The 16,008-nt window shown below is 47.9% G+C and overlaps 1 protein-coding gene across 3 annotated transcripts in view; it reads left to right on the forward strand.

Annotated features, from left to right (window-relative positions):
• The window catches only part of CD82 (CD82 molecule), a 43,418-nt gene that overhangs the window by 11,265 nt on the left and 16,145 nt on the right, over nt 1–16,008 (forward strand). For 2 of the 3 annotated variants that reach the window (XM_074909406.1, XM_074909405.1), the window contains exon 2: nt 11,028–11,109. In XM_074909406.1, coding sequence (XP_074765507.1) covers nt 11,047–11,109 — 63 coding nt within the window. In that variant the 5' untranslated portion in view covers nt 11,028–11,046. Of the gene's footprint in view, nt 1–463; nt 548–11,027; nt 11,110–16,008 lie in introns of those variants that run through there. The other variant, XM_074909407.1, reaches the window with a different exon arrangement.

A 16,008-nucleotide genomic window follows, 5' to 3' on the forward strand; every position in this document is an offset into this window, starting at 1 on the left:
CAAGCTGATGAGTCTGATGGCAACGGCAAATGCTTAGTAGCATCCTCTGCCTGCTGGGGAGCCATGCTGGGGAGAAGCTTACGGGAGCACAAGTTGGGTGCTGCTCGTCTGTGCCAGCCATGCTGCTGCAGATTGGGGTGCAGGTCCTGCCCATGGGCTTTGCTCCTTCGTGGGGGGCTGTGGGGCAAGCCGGCATGAGGGACTGTCTTTGACACACAGGTGCTGCTCACCCACCGAGGAGCTGGTGGGGAGATCTGTTTCCGAGATTAAGTTTACAGTCTAACAGTTCCAAGTACAGGAAACAAAACTGAGCTGGTCTCTGTTTTGAAGTCATTAAAGAGCCAATGTAGTCAAGTGACAGAGTTGCCCAACCAGTTTTGTGAAAACTCCACGATTTTGCTGCACCCTGTGCTGGTTTTAGTCAGCGTGGAGACCTCTTTCTGGACCCTACCTGCAGCGTGTGTTGAACAAATAACAATCTAGTACATGGTAATAAAAAAGAGAAAAAGGCCACTGTACTTTTGGCTTTTTCTTCTGTCTATTTCTGGTAAGTTGGGGGTTTTTTGTGGGGTTTTTTTTGTTTGTTTTCTTTTTTTTTTAGGGGGAGAGGAGAACCAAATGACTTCTGGGACAGGTTGTGGATTTTTTGGTGGGTTTTTTCCCCTCTTTTTTTGGCAGAGTTGTATCTCTAGTCTTGCTGAATGGAAAGATTTGCTTAAATGGGAGAAATACTGTCCTGCAAATACTGTCATGCTGTGCAAGCGTGAGTGTATAGACTGAAAATAGCAAAGAACTTTCTCAATTTGCCGGTTCCAGCGACTGAAGACCTACTTAAACGTTGGCTTTCAAACTGAAGTGTGAAGTCCAGATGTTCTTAAAATCTGATTGCACCCCTTGTAAATACAGAGAGATGGTAACAGGCGCTTCTAGAACCTGTGCTGCTTTTTGATACTGAGTTGTGAGTTGGTTTCTTTTTAACAGCATGATGGTGGTTTATAAATATCTAATCGCTTCCCCTCAAGCATCAGAAGTACACTTCTAAAATACGCATTTCCTTTCTGCAGAATGCACAACTTGTGCTTGCTGTGGCAAAACATGCTGAAAAACCTCTGCCATTGTAGGCAGTCTGACGAGTGCTTTCTAATCTTGGGTCTCGCTCGATGACACTGTTGCTTGTCAGATTATTCACACAAGAATATAGTAACTACGAAGTCAAAATGGAAGAGCTTAATGTTTTATCAGGTGCACCAGGAACAAATCTACCTTTGCAGTGTGAGCTGATGAGTTTCCTCAAACTCATCTAGTTTCCTGAGAAATCTAGTCTTTCCAGTGGTATTTCTGCAGTACTTGTAGCCACGTGTTGCCTTGCTTTAGTCTGCTCCACTCACTCCCATGATGGCAAATGTGCAGGGGCTGCATGCACGCTGGAGGCTCTGGCTTGTGAGTATCTTGCAGAGGCTCGTGTTAGGGTGTCACTGTGCCTGTCTGTACCCCTAAGTGGTAGATCAGAGTTTGCTGACAGTTAAGTATCATGCTGCCGTTTGCTGATGTGGCTACGCTGCTATCTGACTTTGTGCTTTGGCCTGAAACCATCTCCTCTACTTACCATAAGAAGCAACTATCTCTAGATGGAATAAGAGTCAGTTCCACGTACCTTCTTTTCTTCCCTTCTGTTTCCAAAGTTTGTATTACGCAGAAATACAGTTTTCTAACTTGCCCTGAGACTTTCCTTCAGAAAGAAACTGTATCTGAAGCAGTGACATACACACACACACACACGTACATATATATATAAAATCATTTCTGTGTCCACAAGTGTGGCCTGTTTGAGAGAATAACCCTAATTAGCAGCTGTAATTTTTAGGATCCAGGTTCTCCCTCAATCCCTCTTTTGTAACTTTTGAAGAGATGCTGTTTGGTAAATCTCATTGCAAACATGATCTTGTTTATTTTTTCAAGGTCATTACACAGCTGGTATTATCTCAGTGGAGTTTAAAGAAAAGTTCAATGAATTCAGATCTGAGTCTTTCATTGGCTCTGTGGTTATTTGCTTGCCAGAGACAAGATGTACTTCCCAGGTGTAATGAAAGTCCAAGGCCTGTGAATATTAACGTCAACAAGATGAACTCCTTGGGATATTCTTTGTGTGTTAATGTGGCTGTAACTTGCAGTCTCTGCCCGGAGGGCAATGCCGTACTTGGTTAACAGGAGACTTAGTAACTCTGTCATTGTTCATTAACTGGTACTGTTGTGTGAAGTTGTCCTGTCTCATCACTGGTAATCTTTTGATTGCCAAGTGCTTGTTCTTCACATGCATGGATAAAGAAGCATTCTCAGCAGCTGGGTGACATGGTGCAAGGGCTCAAAATCCTGCAAAAGGTGATCTGTTTTCTCCCCAGCCGTTAAATATTGTGGCTTTCTGGGCTGCCCCTTCCCCAGCCTCTCCTGTGGGCAGGTGTCTGGCTTGGAGCTGGAAGCAGAAGTGACCCCCAGCTGGCTTCCATGGGTCTCTAGCTTGGTGTACAGCTCATCTGGTTCTGGTTTCTGGATTGGGATAATACTGCAAAATAACCTTCAAAATGGCCTTAACCTCATGCAAATTACTGTGCAGATAAACATCTTTATGGAAACAGTGGCTTGCTGATCCCTTTCTAGGGACAGGTGCTAGTTGCTTTGGTCAGAGGGAACCAGTTCTGCAACTTGAGTATGTCAGTGGGAGCTCCTCCTTCTCCGGGGCATCTTGGTCAATCAGTCCACAAAGGACCCCAGCTAACCCCGTCACTGTTGTGGTCTGAAAAGAAGGCAGGGAGGTGAGACCAGAGCAGGGAGAGCTTTAGAGGTTTTCAAAGTCCAGCCTGGTAATAGTATCTTGAGGGAAACAACCTGTTGCAATGTATAAGGCTTGGGTAGACCTGGGGAAGGTAGTGCTTGCCTGATGTGTCAGGAGACGCAGCGTTCGTGATCAGCTGAGGCTGCTTTGGAGGTTGCTTCGGTGGACTATCTGAACTTTAATCCAGAGATCCACCTGCCACATCAGCTGCAAGGTGTGAAGGACCAGGAGCCTCAGGGTATGCCGCAGAACCTTAGTTCACAGCGCTGGCTGCTGCACCTCTCAAGCTGGGAGTTTCTCTGAGGGATAGCAGAACTGAGCCGGCATGCCAACCATACAGGGCATCCAAGGTGTTTGTGGGGGCCAGGGGAATAGCAACTAGAAAACAATTCTGTTGGTGGCTTGACCTCACCCTAGCCTAGCCTAGCCTAGCTAGTAGCAGCACGTCCTATGGGGTCTGCCTTTGTTTTACTGGGGTTGGAGCCTGAGGGGTGGTGGTGGGGAGCAACTGGCCAAAGTACATAGAGACAACTTGCAGCTTCTCTGTAACCCATCATTTCCTTTCGTTAAGGATCAGGGGAGAGGGGACAGCATCTTCCAGGCTATATAGATGCATTCAAATGTGAACCCTCTTCTACTTGACTTGGAGTATTGTGGCTGACCTTCAGAGCTCCTTGCTCTTGGGAGAGTTTGAAGGAACTTTGCAATTGCCCGTAAATGTACCGAGATGGTGGTTTCCACAACTGATCTACTCTGGTTTGTGTTGAGTTTGTTCCTGCTTGTCTCCTCTGTCTCTGTGCTCGTAAATGAGCCCCTTATTTGTGCTGTACAGGAACTTGGCAGCTGAGGTGCTTCAGCTGCCAGAGCTCATCAGGAAGAAACCTGCACTGCAAGGGCCGTGCTGCAGAGGAATACTGAGCTCTTAGGGCAGAGCTGCGTGGCCCAGGCACGTATAGCATTAGCCTGAGCCAAATATCATACCCTTCAGCGAGCACCAAGCATGCAGCGCTTGCTAGGTGGAGGCAGTACAGGACCTAATTCCAGAGAGCAGAGTTGCAATTAAAATTTAGCTTGGCTTCTTTGCCCCTTATAACATCTGTGCATGAGTGTTCCTCCTCCTGCCTCGCCAGCCGGTGGTGGGGCCGGGATGCAGAGGTGTTCAGCTCTCCCTGTATCATCTGTCCTTTGCTGTGGTCACCTTTTGCGGGGGGGGCGGGACTGGGACGGGGAGTATCACGGGCTCCTGTGACAAAAATAAGTTAATCTCCAAGCTGTGATGGGACTCGCTAACAAAGCAGGCCTCTGTCTGCCTCCCCTCAGACACATATGTCCTGGATTTTGTGCTCTGCATACCAGTCTTGTCATCACTGTTGCTGGGAGAAAGACAGGCCTGGGAGCTGGAGGTGGTGGAGGGGGCAGGAAGCCATCCCATAATGCCAGTTTAGCCTGTGTGGACTTGTCCCATTCCCTCCTCCATGGGGAACCCTGGTCTCCTGGATCAACCGATGCCTTCCTGGAGTTAGTTCTCACTTCAGGTCTTGGAGCTGAAGCTGAGCTAAGAAAGACCCGGGATCAACTACATAGAAGCTGACCTGGCTGTGTGGCAACCCAACCTTTATGTCAGTAGGGCCTCAAGGCAGCAAACTGATAGATGTGCATAAATAATCCTATATATCTTTACAGGATGGGAAATGAGAGGCTGGGAGACATGCTACGCTGCAAGTTGACAATACGATCTCATGAAATCCTCTGCAGAGCTGGCACCAATCTGGAGAATGACAGGAAAAATTCGGAGGCATATGGGCAAGATTGTTGAAAAGAGTGGTTGTGGCTGCTTGGGGAGGAAAATTCAAATGGTCAAAGCAGTTGGGGTGCAGAGGGAAAGGAGGAAACAGACAATTGTGGACAATCAATGGGATTTAAAAGTTGCAGACTTTGTGTATTAAACTTCTGTGTGCGTTGCTGCAGGATGTTAAGGCTCAAAAGTTGACCAACTTCAAAAGGCAGATGGTCAGTTCTGACTGCCACAAGCAGCACTGGCTGGCAAAACTCAGTACTTAAGCCAGCCCTTTACTGTTGAGTGGCCTGTGGATAGGGCCCAGTTGTAATAACTTCAAACTTGTCTCCTTCCAAACCTGTTGAGATTTTGTTGAGCTGTTGCTTCTTCTGCATGGCAGTGTTGCTAGTTTTGTGACTGCAAAATCAGAAGGTGGGGTTTTGAGGAGTCGCATTAATGTAGTGAACAAAAGTAAGTTTAATTTCTTAAGGAGAGCAGAAGAATTGGAAAATCTTTAATGTTTCAGTATCTGGAGCCCTAAAGAATCTTAAAAGCTGAAAGCAAAATCCTAAAAACCTGGTTTTCTTTTGGCTTCAAAACTGTACTTTGAATTACTTTATGGCTAGAAGCTATGAAAGAGATATATCTCCCTGTGGCAAGAGGAGAACGGTGTGTAATGCTGTTATGCACAGTTGGGTGTTGTTTGTTTTTTTTTAATACCCATTGAAGATAGTATGCCTTGAACAAATAGGTAGAAGAGACCCGAAAGCAATCTTTTACTCTTGTCACCTCAGGCATGTCTTCTTCCACATCAGAACTTGTTTGAATCCTTAATTGTCTTACATAACTATTGTAAAGATCCTAACAGCTCTGCAAATGTTTTCCCAACTGATCAAAGCAGTGTGAACAGAGTTGGAAATAGGCAGCACATGACTAAGTGCTAGGAGGAAAATCAGTAAGTACTGGGAGCTGCCCCACCAGCTTGAAAATAAGGAGGGTTGCACCTGGGGCTGGACATCTTAAGGTAAGAAGTCCAGTGCCTTGTGCAGGAGGTTATTGTTTAGCTTAGTTCTTGGCTAGGTTGAAGAGTAGAAAAACACTTGTATCCCCACAACAGGCATTCATCATCGCCTAGGGACCTGGCTGCCTCAGTGTTCTGGTTAGACTGCCAGGCTCCAGCCTGTGTTGCTATTAAGAGGAGATGTGTTCATGGTGAAGCCAGTAAGCAAGCCAGCTGGATGGGGGAACTTATGTCTTAGTTATCCTCTCCAAGTGCAGTCTTAGATGTTGGTGCTTGCCAGGATTAATGGCTTGAGAGAACGTTTCTCCTGCAGAGGAAAGGAGGGGAGCACACAGTTTGAAGGAAGAGATATTTGTGCTCTCCCTGCTCAAACACCCCTTTTTCTGAGATACCATTAAAGGGCATGGTAGTCTTTGGGTTACAGCTGTTCTGTGACAGCAAGCTGGCATGTGATTTGTAGTAGGCGAGCTGCTCTAACATGAACAAGGCTTGTTGAATAAACTTGCTGTCATTAACCAAGGGTAAGAATCTGCTAGCAGTGAGCCTTCGCTCACTTTTCATAGGTTGGTAGTGATGCAGGTGTTGCATAGCACATCTGTGCTGGAACAGAGCCAGCTCATAGCCAACAGCTGCTCAGGGGGTGGGGGGGTCTGGGAAGGGGAATGCTGTGGATTTCATATTTGGTGTAAGTATGGACCAGAAACTATTACAGATTTCCCTGGCTAATTTGAAGGACCTTCTTTTGGGTGCTGCTGGCTTTATGGACTCTGACCTGAGGAGTTAACTGCATAAAAAGTGACAAGAGATGGTTCAAACCTGGCTGTGCAGTAAGAGGTCCTTAGGTGCAGTGACTGCTATAGAGATGGGATTTTTAAGATCAGCCTGTAGCACAGCTGGCTAAGATTGTATTTCTGTGCTGCCTTCCCATCTCAGTAGCATTTTGCTAGGTGCTGTGCAGCGACGGGCTTACCCCAGCTTCTATCTGTGGTACCCCTTGAAGTTAGAGGAATAGTGTTGTCTTCAACGACAGAGTTCAGATTTGTGCTCTCTACTGGTAGTTGGAGGGTGACCATTGCTTGGTGGGAAGACTAGCCAGTTGTAGCAAGGCCACATACCAGTTTAGCTCCAGAGTTAACCTAAATATTTAATAGGATTAAGCAAAAGCCTTTGATTGAAACAAAAGAACGCACTGGGCTCTGGTGACCCTTGGTGCACCCAGGTTGGTGGCAGGGAACCCTGCTGACCTTGCTCTCTGGAGCTGGCTCTTCCCAGGCCAGACTGGTGACCCCAGCCTAGTATTGCTCTTCCTCTGGCTGTTGCTTCTTGAAGCAGCACAGTCTATTTTGAGCAAGGAGCTTGCTAGGGTAAATTTTAAGGAACTTAAAAGTCCTCTCTAGCCTGTGGAGGAAACATAACTGAGCATGAGGGTGGAAGGAGAAGCAGGAAAGCTGACCTCTGAGACATTGCCCCACCAGTCCTCATGTGTTACTCAGCAGTGCTGCTTCCCCAGGCTTACTGGAGGCTTACTCCAGTAGTGGGGATGGTCTGTGGGACTTTCTCTAGCTTCTGACTTCTTTGCTGTCAGACAAGTGAGAATTGAAGTAGCTTGCAGGAACACAGATACATTTACTCCCTGGATCCTGTAGTGCAAAGACCTGATGAGGATCCATAGCTGATAAGCTGCCTAATTTGCAGTGCTAAGAGCAACCTTGTCATCTCTTCTCATGCTTTATATAGGTTTCGGCCATGGTAATTGAGCAGAGTCAGCTTCAGATACAGGAAAATACCTTCTCTCTGTAGTGAAGACCTGCCTTGGAGCTTTTCTCTTGCCCTCTCTGTATTACTTGCTAGCCACCTCATGGATGTGTGTAGTTTGTGTGGCTGGTATCAACAAGCTAAAACCAGTATCCTCTTTTATCAGTGCTCCCACACTGCCTTGAACTTCTGAGGATGGCTTTGGAAACTGTGACTTGTTGAAATCTTGCCTGTCTTAATCTTGCAGCAGAATTGGTAGTATGTAACCATGGAGGAGACTCACTGGTCCTCGTGCATTGTCAAAGCATCGGGTGCTGCTTTGTGCACAGGAAGTTTGATATAATATTGCCTTTTAAATTGACCCCTTGGCCTTGCTCTTCAGTGTTCCTTCAGCTGCTTAGGGGTCATGAGGAGATGAGATTCTTCTGGGGAAGGGGGGTGGCCTTTTGAATTCCTTCTTCAGATAAGTGCATCTCTTTTCTGCGCTGGGCGTGGTAACTAGAGTTGGTGTTCTGGTTGATGCTATTAATCGTATAATCATAGGATGGTTTGGGTTGAAAGGGACCTTAAAGATCATCTAGATCCAACTCCCCTGCCATGGGCAGGGACACCTTCCACTAGCCCAGGTTGCCCAAAGCCCCGTCCAACCTGGCCTTGAACCCTTCCAGGGAGGGGGCAGCCACAGCTTCTCTGGGCAACCTGTGCTAGGGCCTCACCGCCCTCACAGGGAAGAATTTCTTCCTCAGATCTAATCTAAATCTGCCCTCTTTCAGTTTAAAGCCATTATCCCTCATCCTATCCCTACACCCCCTCATCAAGAGTCCCTCCCCATCTTTCCTGTAGCCCCCTTTAAGTACTGGGAGGCCACTCTAAGGTCTCCTCGGAGCCTTCTCTTCTCCAGCTAAACCCCACCAACTCTCAGCCTGTCCTCACAGGGGGGTGCTCCAGCCCCCCGAGCATCTTCATGACCTCCTCTGGCTCCGCTCGAGCAGGTCCGTGTCCTTCTGATGTTGGTGGCACCAGAGCTGGACACAGCACTTGCAGGGGGTCTCACAAGAGCAGAGTAGAGGGTGAGAATCCCCTCCTTTGACCTGCTGGCCACACTTCTCTTGATGCAGCCCAGCACACAGTTGGCTTTCTGGGCTGTGAGCACACATTGCTGGCCATAGTCAATTTTTCATCCACCAATACCCCCACGTCCTTCTCCTTGGGGCTGCTTTCAATCCACTTATCCCCCAGCCTGTATTGTGCTTGGGATTGCCCCAACCCATGTGCAGGACCTTGCCCTTGGCCTTGTTGAACTCCATGAGGTTTGCACGGTCCCACCTCTCAGGTCTGTCCAGGTCCCTCTGGATGGCACATCTCTTCCCTCCAGCATGTCGACTGCACCACACAGCTTGGTGTTGTCAGCAAACTTGCTGAGAGCACACTCAATCCCACTGTCCATGTCCCCAACAACGTTAAACAGCACCAGTCCCAACACTGACCCCTGAGGAATAGCACTCGTCACTGCTCTCCACTTGCACATCAAGCCATGGACTGCAACTCTTTGAGTGTGACCATCCAGCCAATTCCTTATCCACTGAGTGGTCCATCCATAGATCCATGTCTCATCAATTTAGAAACAAGGATGACGTATGGGACAGTGCCAAACACTTTGCATAAGTCCAGGTGGATGATGTCAGTTGCTGTTCCTTTACCTACCAACACTGTAACCCTGTTGTAGAAGGCCATCAGATTTGTCAGGCACAGTTTGCCCTTAGTGAAGCCTTGTTGGCTGTCACCAATCACCTCCTTAGTTTTCATGTGCCCTAGCATAGTTTTCAGGAGAATCCACTACATGATCTTGCTGGCACAGAGATGAGACTGACTGGCCTGTAGTTCCACGGGTCCTCTCTATTTTCCTTTTTAAAAATGGGGTTTATGTTTCCCCTTTTCCAGTCAGCAGGAACTTCACCAGACTGCCACAGCTTTTCAGATATAATGTATAGTGGCTTGGCTGCTTCATTCACCAGTTCCCTCAGGACCTGCAGATGCATCTCATCAGGTCCTGTGCAATTCAGGTTCCTCAGATGGTCTCAAGCCTGATCTTCTTCTACGGTGGGTGATTCTTCATTCTCCCAGTCCCTGCCTTTGCCTTCTGTGACTTGGGTGGTGTGGCTGGAGCACGTGCTGGTGAAGACCAAGGCAAAAAAAGTCATTGAGTGCCTCAGCCTTCTCCATGTCCCAGGTAACCAGGTCTCCTATTTCCTTCTGGAGAGGGCCCACAGTTTTCCATCTTCCTTTTATTACTGACATACCTATAGAAGCTTTCTTGTTGCCCTTGATGTCCCTGGCCAGATTTAATTCTATCAGAGCTTTAGCTTTCCTAACCTGATCCCTGACTGCTGGGACAATTTCTCTGTATTCCTCCCAGGCTACCCTTGCTTCCACCCTCTGTAGGCTTACTTCTTGTGTTTGAGCTTGTCCAGGAGCTTCTCGCTCACCCACACTGGCCTCCTGGCATTCTTACCTGACTTCCTCTTTGTCAGGCTGCATCACTCTTGATCTTGGAGGAGGTGATCCTTGAATATTAATCACCTTTCTTGAGCCCCTTTTCCCTCCAGGACATTTTTTCATGTTACTCTCCCAAGCAGACCCCTGAAGAGGCCAAAGTCTGCTCTCCTCAAGCCCAGGGTAGTGAGCTTGCTGTGTCCTCCTTGCTGCCCTAAGGATCTTGAACTCTACTATTTCATGGTCTCTGCAGCCAAGGCCACCCTTGACTCCACATTCTCCTGTGCTGAGAACAAGGTCCAGCACAGCACCTCTCCTTGTTGGCTCCTCCATCACTTGGAGAAGGAAGTTATCATCAACACATCCCAGGAACCTCCTGGATTGCTTATGTCCTGCTGTGTTGTCCCTTCAACAGATACTGGAGTGGTTGAAGTCCCCCATGAGGACCAGAGCTTGTGATTGTGAGGCTGCTCCTATCTGTCCATAGAAGGCTTCATTTACTTGGTCCTCCTAGTCAGGTGGCCTGTAGCAGACCCTCACTATAACATCTCCTGTCCTTGCCCTCACTTTAATCCTGACCCGTAAACTCTGGGTCGGCTCCTCACCCATATCTGGACAGAGCTCCATGCACTTCAGCAGGTCGCTGACATAGAGAGTGACCCACCTCCTCATCTTCCCTGCCTGTCCTTCCTAAAGAGCCTGTATCCTTCCATTCTGACACTCCAGTCATTGGAGCCATCGCACCATGTCTCCGTGATGCCAAGAAGATCATAGCCCTGCAGGCGTGCGCAGTCTCTAGCTCCTCTTGTTTATTCCCCATGCTATGTGCTATGCTGTTGAGGCAAGGTCTGTATAAACGGTGGAATTAGCAGCGTATTTGATTAAACGCCTTCTGTAACTGCTGATAGCCTTCTGTCACTCTTCAGGAGATCTTGGCAGCAGTGGCTGGTTCTATTTGTAATGATGGTGTAGTGTCCTGTTTTGCTGCCCTGAAAAGGCAGCTGGGGTAATCTGTGGAACACATGCTGTCTGTGCGTTTGCTCTGAGACCCACCAGCTGATCCAGAGCTCTGCACAGGGTAAGGGTGTTGCTCTGAAACTTCCTGGAGGGCCTGTCACTAACATAACTGGTTCTCTCTGCTTTCCCCTTAGGTCCTTTCATTGAGAGAAGATGGGGTCTGGCTGCCTAAAAGCCACCAAGTACTTACTCTTCCTCTTCAATCTCCTGTTCCTTGTAAGTATTGTGAGAATCTGCAGAGTGGGAAGGGAGACCTGGACTATAATTAGCTGTAGAAATGTTTTTTCTGGATGTTGGCCTACTGTGGTCATTAAATAAAATGGTGAGAGTTTTGGAAGGAGGGATGGAGGGAATCCCTGAAGCTGCTGTGCAGCTCCCGGGTGTGTTGACCAACTCTGCTCCCAGTACCCACCTGCTGTCTCCAGTGCACACAGCTCCCTTTGTGCAGTGGGAAGGGAAAAGGGGAGTTATGGGCCCTTTCTGGAAGGGAGAGTAGCTGTAGCTACTTTCTCTGCCACATCTGGAGCAGCAGCTGAGCTGCCCCTGAGCAGCAAAGCTATGAAACCTGCCAAGTAATGGCAGTGCCCTCCTAAATAGGCCAGGCGGGCTTCAAAGAACAACTCTAATTTTGTTCGAGTCCCAACGGCTGTTTTTGATTTTTAACAAGATGAATTAGTCCAAGTCCCCTATTTGAAAGGGATTTGGGAGGCGGGGGAGACTGGGGCAGTCTTGCCTGGGGAAATGAGGCAGCCCACTGGATACAGTTATTTTCAAGTGTGAGGCTCAGCAAAAGATGAGCTCATTTTGGATCAGAGTGGGTCTGGGAGGGCCACACACATTTTTGCATGCATCCTTTTGTGAAACTTAGATGTTGTGTGTCATGTGGAGGGTGATGGTACTGTTCGTGCTGCCCTCCTGCAGTGGGATGGTGTTGTGGGGAAGCATAAGGTTTCAGCTTTTCACATATTGGCAAGAAAATAGCCTGGCTGATCTTATTACCCTTTGTGCAACGTGTAAGGGGAGGGAGGGGCCAGGCTGGGAGGGCAGGGAGGGAAATGGGTCACAATAAGGTGAGCAATGCTTTCTGGTCTCAGTCCCTGCACACAGCTTCACTTGTGCTTCCTGCATGGCTGCGCTGTGCTGCTGACACACGGGCTTGAACTTGAGGCACATCTGGATCTGTTTTCCCTTGATTTGCTGGCCTTTTCCTCTCTGCAGTTTTCTTTCATCCTAAGAGTAGTTAGCTCTGGTCTAAGGGCCAAAAGTCAGGGGTGCTCAAAGTATCCATGGGGAAGATGATTGGGAGGGAGGGGAGAGGATAGGTTTTCCAAGTGCCACTAGATCTTTCTGAGTATGATTTGGTCCACTTTAAGGATAGGAAAAATCCAGTTGAGTCCAGGTCTGTCTTCCTGCTAGGGCAGGGCTCTGAAGACATTAGCATCCAGGCTGTCTTTTCTCTAGAAGAGGGAATACTTTTAAAGCAGCATATAACTTAACCAGTCAATCCTGGGAAGCAGAACTGCTTTTGTTAAGACAATGTTTGAGTCTTGCTGAAGCCCAGTACCTGGGCACTGTCTAGTCTTCCTTTATCCCCCAGGGTTAGGTCCAAGTTCATCAGCTAACCTATGTGTAGGGAAAGTTCTCAAGAAAGCCAGCCTAGCATGGGAGGAAAGGGGAGGGATGACAGCCTGAAATACTGTGGTGCCTCACAACACTGTCACTGTTTTTGCTGCGTGCTATCAATGGTTACTGTGGCATCCATATTCCATGTTGCCCTCCTCTCCCCTCTCTGCTGAGCCAGGCACGGTCACGGGCAGCCTGCGGGGATAGCTGTGCTGTCGGGAGGCAGCGTTGAACCGCTTTTGTCAGGCTGACCTATGCCTGCACTAACAAGCGTTTTCCTATATTTTGCAAGACCGGGAGGATGGCAGGCGCTGAATCCCTCTGCAGGTCTTGGAGAGTCTTGAGCACTCCTGTCTGGGTTGCAAAGTGAGGGGAAAGGAGCTGTTCTTTAGCCTGTGCACACCCTGCTCCAAAGCAACTCCCCAGGTGTACCAGCCAGACCCTCTCCCGCTTGGGGAAAGCTGATCTGATGCACTGAGCTGGGCCTGGAGAAGTAAGAGTTTTAAGATGGGATGTCCGTGCTGACCAAAGGGAAAAGCTGCTCTAATGAGCTCTTTGCTAAGCCGGCCGTGCAGCATGGGCACTGTCTTCCCATCAGGCTGCTTCATGGAAGTGAGGTCTCTGAAGCCACTGGGTTCTGGTGGGGAGCTTGGTACTTCTCTAGAGTGGAGATTTTGAGTGTGCTTCTGTCTTGACTGAAGGCAGGCTTTTTGCATGTGCCAGATGTTAAGGAAGTTGGTATCCATTACTCCCTTGCTGTCAAAGGAAGTACTTGACATGAGCAGCTTTTTCCGTTATGGTTGTTCAGGGTTTGAATGGCGGGGCAGGATTGTTGAGCTTAAACAGTGTGGTAAATCACTATTAATCTAGGAGAGAAACTGCTTCTGTTGAGTTGCTGTGAGCTCCCAGCACGGACAGGTTTTACATACCTCGTGCTGGTTTCCCAGAGGTGCTGAGTTTTGTTGAGGAGAGTGTTTGGACAAATGTGAATGTTAGTGGTGGTGATGGAGCTCTGTGCCTGCTCTGGACCTTGAGCTGAGCCTCTGTGATTGCACCCTGTGCAGGCCAGCCTTTGCTGTCTAAAGTGTGTTCTCCAGCCTTGCTTGGAGCTGATGAATTAAGCCTTTAGAGACATGCTAGCGACTCTTTTAGAAGTTAATCATTGAAATAGTGCTTCTCAACAGCTTGAGGTCTGTGAGAAGGTCCCTCGCTATAGCTGAAGTAGTTCAGGGACTTGGTATTTTTCAGTCTTGGAGCCTTACTTCAGGGAGGGGTTTGACCTGCTCTGATTAAAGGGAGGAAGGTTATTTGGACTGCTTGCCTACTTGCTACAGAAGAAAAGAAAAACATAAGCTTGGAGTACAGGCTTAGTTTCTGTAATCAAAACTTAACACATCTCTGCCTACTTGGGTAGCAGACACAGGCCACAACAGATGCTTCTCCTTAAAGGGAAAACAGTTCCATAAGACAAGTTCAACAGTCTCTGGAAACTGTTTGTTTAGAATATATAACTGTCTGTCCTACTTCTAACCCTTCTTTAAATGGAGCAGAAGGCTACAACCTAAAACAAAGCCTGGAGTTTAAGAGCTTTTCTTTTGGCCCCTGTGCCAGGCTCAACGTTACCTCGTGCTATCTGAGTGTGAAGGAAGGCAGTGCTGGGGGAGGACAGCCGGGAACCCTCGGCTGCTCTCTCCAGAAAAGTGAGTCAGCTCCATCATATCTCAGTTCTTCCATGCCCCTCTTCCCTGGGCTCTGCTGTGGGAGACCACTGGTCCTGACTTGAGGGACCTGCATCCTTCTGGCTTGGGTGTGGAAGGGGATCTTGCTGAAATCAGGGGTGAAATCTCCACCCCCAGGGTGGATGGGAGATATCTGTCCCCCACTTCAGGAGTTTAGAGCAGCAGAGCAGAGAAATTAAACTCCTTGGAAGGCAAATGTGATATCTTCTGTGGAGGGCCTGAAGCCAAGCCAGTGGCAGAAGCAGCCTCACTACGCTGTGCAGACTCCTGAAGATGCTGAGCAGAGATACTATCCTACTAGGAGGTAAATACACTATTGTTAATAGGACAGTGTTTTCTCCCTGTGGTTTATTTTCTCCTTGCCTTCTTCTTTTAGAGTTTTCCACAGCAGCTCCTGGCAAACACACAAGTTGTGGACTAGAGCAAAGTTCTGAGTGAAACCAGGCCTTGGATAATCTCAGCACCTCATAACAAATAACTTCCCAGGAACTGGGCTCAGCAGCCGTTCTGTGTTTTGTCAGCAACAGCAAAACTTAGGTGACATTTCAGGGTTAGCAAGCCAAAAGAGATGTTACATACAGCCCGGTTCGCATCTTTGTTAAGATAAATATTTTAATAAAACTATAGTTTAAATGTGAGACTGCCTCAAACTGTAAATTCAGCAGTTCTTGGCAACACCAAGTTTGAGAGGAATTTTTTAGGCTCCACAGCTGTTGCATGTTCAAGGGGCCTTTCTAGTTTGATCAGCAGATTGAGTGCTGTGGTACAGCATGTTGGGACATAAGGCGAAGGGGAATTCTTGTTACTGCCATTTTTTTTTTTCCCCTTCTTCTTTTCTTGGATGCAACACCTACAGGTTTTCTGCTGCTGAGTCAGTCTTCATCCATCTTTCCAGATGAGAACTTGCTTGGTGACTTTCTAATCCTGTCCCCAGAGCTAACTACATGTTGTGCCTTCTGCCAAGCCAGGAAAGCTTGCAAGCAGCTTTTTTGAGACTGTTGCTTTATCTCTGCTCAGAAAAGCTTCTTTGTATGAGGAGCTGAAGCACAGTGTAAACTTTCAAAATGTCGATCCAGTGCCTGTCCATGCAACCCCCTTTGCCAGCTTGCTTCAGGTGGTGACTTGGCATTTCCCTTGTCTCCCAAATATCAGAACACTTTCTAATGAAGCACGGAAGTCTCTCTTTAGCCCTGTTGGTTTATTTAGTATTTTACTTCATCCTGTCTTGAAATCCTGTTGGTGTAAGAACTGCTGCTTGCAGTTCATGTCCTCTGGAAGCATCTCACTTGTGCTCCTTGTACCTCCCTTTGTTTTAGGTCTTCTCCCTTTGTTTTAGGTCTTCTCCCTTTGTTTTAGGTCTTCTCCCTTTGTTTTAGGTCTTTGCAACAAGTGGTTTCCAGCCTTTGCCACTTCTGGTTGGCTGAACAGCACAAGTGTCAGCTTCTTATCAAACCTGCAGACCTATGAGCTTCTCAACATAGTTACTTTACTACAGGTGTAATGGTGCTCTCATCCTAATGTGGGAGCTGGGGTCATCTACATGCAAACACCTCACAGTGTAGTATAAACTGTGGTGATACCTGGAAGCTAAAACAGAGCATGCTTCCTTCCCCACCCCGCCCCCTTCTTCAGAATGACATGGGGAAACTGTGTGTCTTCCCTTCTCAGTTCAGTGTCTGGATTCAGCTGAGTCCTCGCAGGGACATATTGCTCTACTAATCCTTGCCCTAGATAAGACTGTAGGGAGCGAGGC

Source organism: Athene noctua, chromosome 6 (genome assembly GCF_965140245.1).
Source record: "Athene noctua chromosome 6, bAthNoc1.hap1.1, whole genome shotgun sequence".
NCBI lineage: Eukaryota > Metazoa > Chordata > Aves > Strigiformes > Strigidae > Athene > Athene noctua.